Here is a 13763-nt window from a genome sequence, read left to right on the forward strand (position 1 = left end):
CTAACAATAACTGCTACAGAAAAACAGTGAATGATAGAAACATTAACTAATTTGAACTCAAAATATCTATCTAAGTGAGATCTATGAAATGAAACTAATCAAACTAAACTAAACTAAGAGTAGCTTTACCTCAAGTGGGCCCCTTGGCAAAGTACTCCCTATAATATAACAAATTCACACAACTAATTCAGAATACGCATTGTATCTCCTTCATTACAGGCATACATGTCTTGCTTGCAAAATAGAGATGTTACAGTAAGTATAGTGTCGTTAACGTTTTCAGGTTACATTTGGACTCATTTATACACTCTATCCTACGATTCAATCTTCTAACTAAATATGTTAAATATCAGTGAGGGATTTATAGTGTTTTATGTAAGTTCTTGCAAAAATCAGTAAGTTATAACAAAAATCCCTTATTAATGTGCACGTGAAGTGTTTGACCAAATGCTGATTGGGACAAAGTGGAAAAAAATTGGGTGCAAACCGATAGGGGTTCCTACATGGGTAATTTTATTAGGTTTCTCATAGCTAGGAAAGACAGTTTGATTATATACATGATCCTCTCCGATCTACATTTGGATTGTACAAGCACTACCCTGAAATAAAATATTCATTGTTTTCATCTAAATTATCTGGTATATACTGTTATATTCCATTTATATAACAATAGGCATTGTTATTGTTTGGCAATAAAGAGTCATCATATGCAGAAGTTTCTCTCTTATGGGGTTTATTCTTTACCTTCACATAGTGGTATCACAATATATCCAAGCATAACTAGCATGGATTTGTTTATGGTAATTTTCGCTACCTTGTGTTGTAATGGTGCTGGTTTCTTGTCACCGTTTTCATTTATTGCAACAATGCAGTAATACCTGCAAGATCAACCCATAAATTTTATCACTGAAAATACTTTCACCCAAATAAGTCATTACTGGTGTGATAATTCATGCATTATTTCCTAAGGAATGTGTATTGGTTACCTCAGGAATATATTGTATTGGCACTGTCCTCACATTGGTATTCCTTCCAGTTCCACTTTCTACCATTGCCTTTGTTAAAATGGGCTTGGTTTTTTGAGTTGATAAATGCTTTTTTAATTAATTTTTCAGTGGCTTGATGTCTATAGTTGCTTCCATACTATCATGTGCAGAATTTTCTCTCTAGTGGGGTGTATATTTTCCCTTCATGTAGTGATATCACAATATATCCAAGCATAAATCACATGGATCTGTTTATGATAACTTTTGATAGCTTATGTTGTAAAGGTGCTTGTTTCATTTCATCATTTTCTTTAGTTTTGGTGATGCAGTAGTACCTGGAAGAACAGCTTAAAAATTGTATCACTGAAAATGCATTGACCTGAATGAGTCATTACTGGTTTGATAAGTCGTTCATTATTTGTGAAAAAATATTTATCAATTATCCCAGGAATATATTGTAGTTATGCTATCCTGACATTGGTATTCCATGCATTTAAAACGTAACTGACTGTTTATAAGTACTTTTGCTAGGCTGGTGATCTTTGTGCCGTTTCAATTTTGTGTTCCGTGACTTAATTATGAGCTCTTGACAATAGTTTTAAATTTTTTATGTCATGGGTTCCATAACAAAAAAGTTCTCAGGTGTTTGACAAAATGCTCATTTCTATTACTTGTCAAATTCATTGAATATGCTCAATCATATGCCACTAAACAAACTCGTACCTTACCGTTGATATTCTATGTTACCTGGGGACGCGTCCCCGGTATTTTTTTCAGGTGTCCCCATCCCAGAGACATCCCGGGGACAGGGGACTCCTAGGGAACATCCCCATAAATTCTGCATATAGACAGTGAATTTTGACGATGAATTCTATACGCAGTTTGACTTTGACTCTCAATTTAACACAAATTTGCCATAAGAAGTCTGCTAGTTCTTATATGTTAAGGTTCTATAATGTATATGTATATGTATATGTTTTATCCATGTTTTCATATGAATATTTTAAATTTCCCTATATATTTTCATTTTCCCTATTTTTATATAGCTGTCCCCTTTGCCATTCCCTAGCCGTCCCCAAAATTGGCAAAATCACCATCCCAGAAACACGTACCCCCGTCCCCCCGTCCCCTGTCGTCCCCGTCCCGGAAACTTGGGGTAACATAGTTGATATTTTATTGTCTTACTATGTTGAGGCTTTGCCGACAGAATTTTTTTTTTGAAAACTATATTCTAGCACAGTTTTCAGTTTTCTAGCACTGTTTGCTGTTAGATAGCGTTATGTTTAATAACAGCTGTTGCAAATCTTCGTTACAGGTAGTAGCTATGAGAGAATCAATAAATGCAGGTCACAGTGAGACAGGAAGAACAAATCACACGGCTGCAAGGTTGGTAATACGACATTATCGTGACTGGGTTGTTCTTTTTGTACTTCTGATAGTGGATCGTGTGCTTGCAAGGATGGATCCATTTAATCGTTTTGTTGGAGAGTACATGCTAGATGACTTGCGATACCCAATGAAAAAAAATACTGTTCCTTTTTGGGCTGTGCCAGTAAGTTCCACTCATGCTTGTGACTTTTGATTGTTTTTATGCTTCTAATATTTTGAAATTGATTGATTAATTTGTAATAAAAGGGAACTGTTGCATGAGAATTAAACTGTTCATAGAGAACACAGGATTGTATAATCTGCTAGGGCCTCATTCAAATTCAGGTATGCCTTCTGATCGGAAATAGTGGCCTTTATGCACCAAGCACAACATAATTTTTCAACCTGTAGTGAATTGTTCATGGCCTTTGGATTTAAATAAAATTTCCATTTTATTAAAATTCCATGGAACATTAGTATGCTATTTACTGTGTTATTGGGTTCCTCAGTTTTGCTCCCTGCACATGAGTGGGTCTGGTACTGGTCCAGGTTTGCCCCTGGTATGAGCAGTGTACTGCATAAATCGTGATCATACACATCATGATTTTATGAACTCGTGGGCAATGATTTGTTGCAGCTTTTTGTCTGACTAATCGTGATTTGAATGCCCAAATCATGTGTAATTGGAGGTATGTCGATTTCTAATCATCTTTGACTGATTTTAACTTGATCAAGTGATTTTTTAGACAAAATAGGGTTTTACACACGTTTTGTTTCATTTGTTTGATTCTATGTAATTCTAGGTTAACATGCTGAACTTTAGCCATGTTCGTGCCCTGCTTGTGCCAACAGTTAGAGGGAGTGAATGAATACAAGATATTGGTTAACTGAAATCCGACAACTTTCACCTCTTCGAGCAGAAGAAAGTCCATCTGCTTATTCTGGTTACACAATGATTTGACAACATATTTTCAATCAGGGGATTCCAAGCCCCTTATATTCTAATTGATGCACCTACTCATGGATCACAATTTATGGTATGGTCCTCTTTCTTATTTTTGCACAAATTATTGAAACATTCACGAAGGTCCTGCCCTTTCCCTTTCTTGCCTTCTTTAACAGCACTATTTGTTCTGCTTATATCTTTCCTTTTTCTTCTACCCTTCCCAAATATGCTTCTTTTCCCTTTCCCTCCATCGCCATTATCTAGCATGAGGGCAAGTGGGCTGGGACATTCTAAGTCAATCATCATATCTTTCTCATAACTGTCTGTCAGCCCATCTTCTGTCTCCACAGGATATGTGGAGTCTGTTAGGTCTGGGGGCAAAGTAGTATCATGGGTTGCCTCAATATTTTTATTTACCAAATCAGAAGGCTTAGGATCCTTATTGATGACAGGAGTTTTTATTTCCTCCGACTGAGGCTTCTTTTTGTTATTGACATCACTAACTTCATTCATCTTATTAACTTTATCAACATCTGTCCTGAGTGCTACCACATCATCATCCAGTGTACTCACAACTTTTGAAAAGTATGGGAAAGACTCTTTAATTCTTTGTCTAGCCTTATTCAAATCTTTTAGGTTTTCAAGAACAAGTTCTTTGGCACTTTTCTTTCAAGGCAGCTCATTTTTTATTATTCTGTTTGTTGTTATCATTGTTACTAGTGCTTTTCCCATCCTTCATTGCCTAAGCCTTTTTTCTAAAAGCTCAAATTTCCCTTGTTTCCATCTGGGGGTGCTCTCATAGGAATACCTTGGCCCTTTGCATTTTTGTCAGGAGAGCCACCTTTTAAATAATCATTATCCCTGTTATGTGAGTCATTAGAGGCATTATTGTGAGAAGCACTCTTAGGTGGAGACGGGGCATCCACATTATTGAACATAGCATTAGGGTTATTTGAACCATTGTTTTTCATGTTACTAGGGATTTTAGGACATTCTCTTCTGTGATGGCCATATGATTTGCATAAAAAAGAAGAGTTGAGACCCCCCAGTGCTTCAATCTCGCATCTATGGGGTTTGTCATCAATGGGGAATTCAAAAATTTCTAGTATTTGAGCCCCCTCATCAAAGGATATTAGGATTCTTGCATCAAGATAAGGAAGGGTAGACCTAGTTTCCTCCACCCACAAAGTCTTACCAATGGCTTTGAGTAATTGGGGAAGAAATTTCCACATCATTTCAGGAACATTTTTTACAATAATCCATCTTGGGGTGGAACAAAATAGGATTTCCTTTTGTGAAACATTCAAAGGCCATGGAATAGCTTTAAATAATGATTTACCCACATTCCAATATTCCTTTCTAGGGTTCTTTCCTACATTCTACGATTTTCTAGAAAAATGACAAATAATCCTTTATGAATCATTGTACAAAAAGCAATATAGATTCCTAGTTTCTTCCCCCATACTGTATTTAACCAGTTATCAAAAAAATTCCTGTCTAGGAGAGTATTTATATCCAAGCAAGTGAACAAAATGGCAACATGCTTAAGCCTATTCTCTTCTTTCTTTATTGCATTTCTCATTTCTTCATCAGTTTTTACCCTCAACACCCGGGGAAGGAGTGGACTCTTACCTCCTTTGGTTTGGATGTCGTTGGCTTGTCCTTGGGCTTCTTTGGCCCCTACATCGTCTCTTTCGAATTCCACAACGAACTTTGCATTTGTTGGGGTTTCTTCAGGATCCTCCGCTTGAAAGGCTTCCTTGAACGTTATACTTTTTTGCACCACTTCATCTCTATTACTTCTTGTACCATTCTTGATATCCTCATCCCTCTTCCCACCAACTTGGGTTTGGTTGTCCATATGCTCACATGGGTGGGCAGAGCACTTATGCGAGCAATCTATCACCTACTAGAGCATACACGTCACATGCATACAATAAAAAAAAATGAGGACACAAAACAACCAAAATCACAAAACCAGCAGCAGAAGATAGAAGGAAAATGAGCATGCACACTAAGGGAGACAGGTTGGTACAAGGAGAGGCCACCTCTGCAAGCCATGAGGGTATGAACAATTGTCGAGTTGCAGAGCTCTCCTCGAAGACTCCACTCTTTTTCCCAATCATTTGGCATAACCAAAATTACTTGCCACTTTATTACCATTAAAAAATAACCACTAAGATTTAAAACAAATGAACCTATGATATAGAATGAAACATTTCTATGGTTTTAAACATGTATCTAACCCTAAAGTATGGCACACAATTAATTTATGTAGATCAATATCTTATTGGAAAGCATATAGAGAAAGCCTATTCATTGACTATAGACATTGTGCTTCAGGATGAACCTAGGTATAAATAGAGAGTTGCTCAAAGCAATGTTAACCTTGGATAAGATTTTAAATATGGATATGAACACCCATATATGGTCTAGGATTTTTAAGAATGTCAAAATTGTGCTAATGAATAAAGGTAGAAACAAAAGTAGCATATGGAAAAAGGTTATAAGTTACATCTTAAAACATCAAATCTAATGAATTACAAGTTAGCGCAAATGCAAATTCTAGAATTACACAAAGAGCATTTAAAAGCTTAGAAAAAAATTTCAAAGATAGGAAGGGTTACTCATTAGGCTCCGATACCAAATGTAACGTCACTTTCCTCCAAGACTTATTAAGTAATTGTAGTGGAATTGATCAATTAAATATTAATGTTAAGATAAATTATAAGATGTGATAAGATTAAATTAGATGCAAATAGCCAAAGTAACTATGACATGTAATAATTTGACAAGAATTATAAAGTCAATTGTTAACACAATAAATTGAATAACATAGCCACACAATTCAACCGCATTATCATCAAATCCTATATAAAACCCTTTCAATATCTTATAGTATCAAGGTTTCCAATACTTCTCTTAAGCTTGAGCACTTGGAACAATCATTCTCACTCTAAGAAGATTTCAGTGGCCTTGGGTACTTTATGGATATAGCATGCATAGAGGAAGCTAGTTCTTACATAGAATCCCACATGCTTCACGGTATGAAAAATACAAAATCCACGGTTTTGACATAGAACCCCACATGCCTCACAACATGAAAAACATAGCCCTGGCCAAGACACTCCCGGATGTACGTTGTACCCTGAGTTGGACACATGTTGTGTGCCCCTTCTCCAAATGCCCATAGCCCACCAAGTCAACACCACCTTCTTCTTCCACAAGTGATCGCCATCCCCCTTCCAAGTCTCAAATGACTTACATAACCTTTTAAGGAGTGGTTTCCAAACCATCACACCCTTTCAAAAAGGTCACCTTTAATTATCCTTTAATAATTATTACTATTCCTCTCTTTTAAGAGAGTTTTTCATAAACTTTCTTTGTTAATCTTTCTTTAAATCAAAGAATTATAATATCCTTTATTTTTATCTCCCTTTCAATTCTAAAGGGATATTTCAAAACTATATTCTCTCTTGGGGAAAAAGTCCCATAACAAGAGGTTTGATTTCTTTGTGCTGAAATTCTTGAGATCCAAATCAGATCATTACATCTATTATAAGATGGATGGAGATCGATTCCTTGTTATTGCATTCTTCATTAATGATATGTTGTTTTTCGATGATAGTAAGGAGGTGATTTTTGACAGTCTTATTTTTTAGCACATTTTGAGATTGATTTAGGGGCTGCCAAATATAGTTTGGGCACTGAGATCAAAAGATATAGAGCGAATAAAATTTTTTGGCTATATTTGGGCACAGAGATCAAAAGATATAGAGCGAACAAAATTTTTTGGCTAGGCAAGAGCAAGTATGTGAACTTGTGTTGGAGAGATTCAACATGATTTGTAAATCATTGTGTTCCTATCTTGGTGGGAGCTAAATTATTTGTTGAGTAGTGTTTGACTTCACCTAGTGAGATGGAGATCACGCTCAAGTACCTTATGCTAGTGTTGTTGGGAGCATGATGAATGCTATGGTCTGTACTAGACCAGATATTGCCCAAGCAATGGGAGTTCTTAGCTATTTCAGGGCTAATCTTGGATGAGTTCATTAGGATGTAGTTTAGAGGGTCTCTAGATATTTGTGGGCTACATTCTAGTACTCCTTTTGTTATATTGGTGATTCTGTGGGGATTGACATGTAGAGGATATTTGTGGATTCAAATTGGGCAAGTGATATTAATAGTAGGAAATCCATTAGCGGTTACATTTCACTTTATTTGATGGTACTATTAGTTGGATGAGCAAGTGACATGTTGTTAGCACTTTGCACACTATAGAGCTAAGTACATAGTAGCTACTCATGTGTATAAAGAAGCTATCTAGTTTAAGAGATTGTATTCAAAATTGGGGTTGAGTTAGGAAGGTATTAGAGTTCTATATGAGAATTAGAGTGCCATGTGTTTCGCAAGAAACGTGACATTTGTATGTGGACAAAGAATGTTGATGTGTAGTACCATTTTGTTTGTGACATGGTAGAGAATGGGAGGGTGACATTGGAGAAAGTTGACAGTTTGTAGATGCATTTACAAAGCCAATGAGCACAAAGAAGTTTATGTGGTGCTATGAGTCTATGGGCCTCTTGGCTCCTAGCAATTAGTTGATAGTGTTAGTAATCTCTTTGCTCTTATAAGATGTTTGACAGGCAGGATAATGTTAGGAAATGTATCTCAACCTTGCACCCTAATGGTAAGAATACAAAAATATAATTTTTGGGCTACAAAGCAAAAAAACTTAATTGTTGGGTTTTAGGGGTTTTTTTCCTTGATTTTTTTTGGATGGGTTGTCATCAGTTCCTAGCTGATGAGGATGTAGATCTCTTCAAGCTGTATAATTTGAAAAGGGGGGCTCAATCAGCTTCTTGGATTAAAAGTTATGACCTCTAGAAGTTGGGCCTCTCGTTTCAAAATGTAAGAACCTCTATGACACATAAGAGAGCTGTAAGAGGGAGTTACATTTCTTGACCAACTTATGATGCATTTTATGACATGTCATAAGGCATCTTTGAATAGAGATAATGGAGCCAAAATGGAGCACCCAAGTTGGTGAGTGGAGTATGCAGGTGGAATGAATTTGCTATTTTTAGTTTGTGAATCCATTTTGAGATTTGGGTGTTGGATTCTTAACCAGGGACTTGCACACCACATTTTGGGTGGTTTTAGCTCATGGTTTTGGGTGCTTGAGATGGGGGATTTCACAATAATTTTTTAGCTACTATTATGTTGCTAGAGTTACTCTAGATCTCTTGGTGATTGTCCTATAAAGCTTGACTCTGCAAGTGTATTGTACCTTTGATTACTAAATAGTACATTGAATTTCTTTGGAGGGAAGTTTTTCTCTTGATAAGTTTTTCCACATGTAAATCACTATGTTATGTATATTGATTCTGTTTATTTCTTTGTAAGTGTATGACTAAGTTAATTTTTGCACATATCTTCATTCATAGATTAATGTAGGAAACGTATTTGCACCTTTGCTTCTTTTCAATACATTGAGAATTTTCTTTTTACATCATTCAACTTCTTGCTGAAGTATGCCATAGATTTGCTCTCTTGACTCAAAACAACTCCTATTGCTATCTTTCTAGCATCACAATCAACGTGGAACACCTTGTTGAAATCCAGTAGTGCTAACATTGTTTGTTATTATCTTTTTCTTCAAAAGTTTAAAACCCTTCATAACTGTTATTGTCCTTTTGAATTTGTTTCCATCACCCTCATGGTTTTAGTTATTAGTGCACAAATTCTACTAAAGTTAGTAATGAACTTCTGGTAAAAACTAGCTAATGTATGAAACTTCCTTGTATCAGACATAAATTTTGGTGTTGGCCACTCCAAAATGATTTTTTCTTTTTCTAGATCCAAACTTAATAATTTGTATTTGGAGACCACAAAACCTAATACACTAACTCAATCTTCATAAAATTGTTTCTATATCAGCAGCTTCTTTCCTATTAGAGTTTGCAATACTTGTCTGCAATGCATTAAATTCTCTTCATATCTTACTAAATATCATAATATCATCCAAATAAAGAATGAATAACATATCAAGATATGGTTTAAATACTTTTTTCATGGTTCTCATGAATGTACTTGGCATGTTTGTCAAACTAAATGACATAGCTAGACATTTGTACATTCCTCCCTTTGTTTCGAAGGCTATCTTCCATCACCACCATCCAGAATTCTGATTTAGTGATACCCACTCTTCAATCAATCTTTGTGAATTATTTTGCACCACTCTAATAGTCTGTCAAGTCATCCATTTGAGGCAGGGGAAACCTATTTTGTTTGTTACTTTGTTAAATACTTTAAAATTTGTGCAAATATATCATTCTCCATCTTGCTTTGGCACAAACATTGCTAGAACTGCTCATGGTTCAAGTTTTCTCTTTCAACCCCTTCTCCAACAACTCTTGAACTTGCTAGTTCACCTCTTCATTCTCTGTGGGTGTCAACTTATATGCTACTTTGTTTAGAAAATTAGCCATGGGGATTAAATCCATGTGATGACTGATTCTCCTCATTGGTGGTAATCCTTCCATGAAAGATCCCAAATGGATCCTTTTGTTGTTGCTGCTGTAAATTCTTAATTAAACATACTATATTTTTGTAATTTTTCGGTGATCTTATAGAATAGACAGAAGTTGCAGAAAGGGATTGTTTCTTTTTGGGTTTTGATGTTATAAGTAAAGTAATTGATAAATAGCAACAAAAAACAATAAACAATGTTCATATGTAAGAACACTTGAGCAATCTGAAAATACTGTAAATCATACCAGGCAAATAACCTAGTTTTGTATTCAACAAGAATCCATACATTTATTTGGAGCTGTTCTCAATCTGGATTGATGCCAGATGGAGGAATATTACTGGCAACGAACAAGGAAGACCAAATAAGCTGAATACAACCCTTCAAGCCAACATACAAACAAGGCGTGGTTGCAAAGGAGGCGTGGAAGCTGTTGCAAATCACGTGCCAGCTGAAATAGACCAGCCGCCCTGTTGAAACCCCCAATATGCACGTTGAATCTTCAGGACAAGAAGATGTGTTTTCTACCTCTGACAATCTCTATGCAATCCTGGATAAATTCACTGTCAACTCCTGCTGAGGGCTACGTCCCAGCAAGCTCAGACCTGGGGTTTGCGTCCCAGACCAAAATCACTCTTCCAGAGCAATTCCCAAATTCGCAAGTTTCAAAATGATCAAAGATGCTATCAATTAGGTTTTCATCTCCTTATAACTCCTTTCCCTTTGCAAGTCGAACCCTAAAGAATAATAAAGCTTGCGCTTTATAATTAAAGTGACACTTTCCCAATTATGGCGTCAAACTATAGAAAAATATCACTTTATTGCGAATAAATAGCTTCAAGCATCCAAAAAGACTCTGGGAGGTGAGAATCATGTAGCAAAGTTCTAGACCTTTCCAACGAGCTATAACACATAGGCATATCAAACCAGATGAAGCCAAAAACCCCTTATTACTCCGAAATGGCTATATACATAGCCTTATTTTAATTTATTTAATCGCTAACTTGGGAAATATTTAAATATATTAAAATATTTCCATAGATCCAATAATAGCCCAAAATAACCAACCAAACATGAATCTGACTTTGTCACCTGTCTGTGACTAATGCCGGACAAGATGGGCCAACTGTTAGTCTCATCCCTAAAATCTAGGGATGCTCCTAGAAACTAGGAAACACACCCGATCTTCCCGAAACTGAAACCATGGTATGGTCCCGTGGAACCGCAAATATGGAAACTGTCACAACCTCCTAAAAAGTAGGGAATCGCCCTAAAAAGTAGGAACCTCTCTCCAAACACCTGTAACTACTCAAAAGGATCCTGCTCTACTCCTTGGTCCCCCAGATGGTCATTCAGTCAACTGCCAGTTCTCCCTAAAAAATAGGAGACCTCCCTAAAATGTAGGAACTGTCGTCTGAAGGTCCAAAACGGCTCCATGACCCTCAGAATGAGTCCCCTAACCATGTCATTGACCTACGGGAACTCGAATGGTAGGTCAACCCCTGCTCATCTCATGTCACCTAGAAAAGGGGACATTACATTCCAATAGATCTTTGGAAATGATTCCACATGGCCATTCAACAAATCTTTCATTCACATTGCATTTCACTTTCCTTATCTGCTGTCCAATTTTGCATAAGTGTGGGAATGCAAGCCAAGCATGCCTTTTCTTTCTTTACCACTTTGAAAAATTGCTTTAAAAAAATAATTAACATGTTAGGGGTGTTGTTTACTTCATCATCTTTGTCCTTCCATGGGCTTAAGGTGTACTTCTTTCCATTTTTTTCAAGTGTGTAGTATGCCCTACCATAATGAATGGCGTTTTGATCAAATTGCCAAGGTCTACCTAATAGCATATAACTTACATCCATGGACATGATATTACACCAAATTTCATCAATATATGGCCCAACCTGAAATTTGACTTAACATTGTTCATTTATCAAAATTGATGCCCCTTTAGCAACCATGACACTTCATACAGATTTGGGTGCATCACCTTTTTAAGTCCAAGCTTATCCACCATTTCTTTAGCCACCAAGTTATCCATGCTATCAATATCAATAATGACTTCTTAGCACTTACCTCTAGATTTGCAAATAGTTTGGAAAATATACTTTCTTTGCACTGGTTTGTTTTCCTCTTTTGTGGGTTTCATAGCACTTTTTTTTTTGTCATGAGAGCCTCTTCTTGCTCGAGCTCTTCAATGTGCTTGAGTAATGCAGTGGATTCTTCCTCTATGTGAGCATGTGTGTTGGTTTCATTTCTTCTATGGATGTTCGCATGATCTGCCTCCTTGTGGGTGATTGGCTTCATGAGAAATGCTTGCTTCTCCCACATGGCTGTTCTCTTCTAGCATTTGATTGACCTTGTCCTTTGGAAAATCAGCCTCTATCTCTTGCTATTTTTTGTTGCCTTCTTGACAACTTCTCTTTGGCTTCCAATGTAAATTAATGTCACTTCCACCATGTGCAACCAGACCATACTCAACTCATCTTATATGTTCTTTCTCAGCCCATTTATGTATCTTGCAACCTGTTTTTGGTCTACCTTATGATGTCTGGACTGTATGGTTATCTTGTAGAACTCATCCATAGTTTTTCACACTAAGCTCTCTTTGCCTCAAGTTCTGGAGATTCATCAACAAGTCCGGTCAATAATTTGCAGGGAGAAATTTGCCCTTCATTTTTGCAATCATCACATCTCAACAGGTAATCTTTTCTTTATGCCTTCTATTTCTCTCAATTTGTATCTTTTTCCAATAGAAGGTTGCATGATCTTTCAATTTTATCTAAGCCGGTTCTACTCTTCTTGGATCAGTTGCTTATCAAACTTGAAATATTCTTCCATCTAAGTGAGGCAATCAATTTACTCCTCAGGGTTCAAAGCACCTGAAAATATATGAATTTCCATAATTGTTTTTCTTCCAATCCTCGCAATAGCTATAATGAGCTTGTCTTCACCTGCATCCAACTACAGTATGTTAGCTTGCTCTCGTTCCTTATCCTTCTCTCATGCTTCTTCCACATCACTCACATCATCTCTTGGTACAAATCCCCTTCTCTCTTCTTCAACAACATCCAATCTTGCTTGAACACCTTTGTTGCAAGTCCATTATTTTGTTCAGTCTTATTGTCGCATTGGCAACTCCTACTTTACTTATTCCAGTTACTCTTTTGGGACATTTAGGAAAACAAAACTCACTGTTGTAATCCCTCTGATTACAATCCTACACATTGAGTACACACCCACAAACTGGATTCAGACCAGATTTGATACCATATGACACAAACAAGGAGAGGGGGTCAAACTAATGGCTGCCTTGTGCTTTCAGCCTAATCAATGAATCACTTAATGAACACATTATTTAGTGCAAAGAACATTGGGTAACAGCACTAAACTTTGATTTTATTGCTGTTGTAAAACTAAAAATTGTAATAGGCACATGTTTATTGTTGGTGATCAGAACATCACACAAAATGTGATACAAAACATGGTTGTATTGCTGCAAATTTGCATGCTACAAGGAAAATGAACAAAAACAACCTAGATTGGTGTTTCAGAACAGAACATTATTTGTTGCAATTTTAACTGTGCAACTAGGTAACTAGTAATAATACAATGCTTGTTGCCTCAATTATGTAATGCATTGTTAATAAAATAATAAACACTTCCACAAGTGCAGAATGTACAAGAAGCAGCCCCAGAAATTTGTGTTTGCAATAAGCTACAGCAGCTCCATTCTGATTACCTTACTTTGTTTTCCCTATCAATGAACACACCAAATGATTCCGAATTTCCATTTCCTGATCGGGCATTCAGCATTTGGTATCTGGGCTCTTTTCCTTCCAAGTCAGCCCTTTGCATCCCACTGACTTCTTGTCTTGTTCCATTTTTGGAGTGTAATTTCTACAAAACTCTTCATTCAAGC

The 13763-nt window shown here is 36.5% G+C and overlaps 1 protein-coding gene across 3 annotated transcripts in view; it reads left to right on the forward strand.

The window, feature by feature from the left end:
* The window catches only part of LOC131079680 (lipid phosphate phosphatase 2), a 63177-nt gene that overhangs the window by 25756 nt on the left and 23658 nt on the right, over positions 1–13763 (forward strand). For 2 of the 3 annotated variants that reach the window (XM_058017695.2, XM_058017696.2), the window contains exon 3: positions 2302–2538. In XM_058017695.2, coding sequence (XP_057873678.2) covers positions 2311–2538 — 228 coding nt within the window. In that variant the 5' untranslated portion in view covers positions 2302–2310. The remainder of the gene's footprint in view (positions 1–2301; positions 2539–13763) is intronic. The other variant, XM_059211188.1, reaches the window with a different exon arrangement.

The sequence above is a fragment of the Cryptomeria japonica genome, chromosome 9 (assembly GCF_030272615.1).
Source record: "Cryptomeria japonica chromosome 9, Sugi_1.0, whole genome shotgun sequence".
Lineage (NCBI taxonomy): Eukaryota > Viridiplantae > Streptophyta > Pinopsida > Cupressales > Cupressaceae > Cryptomeria > Cryptomeria japonica.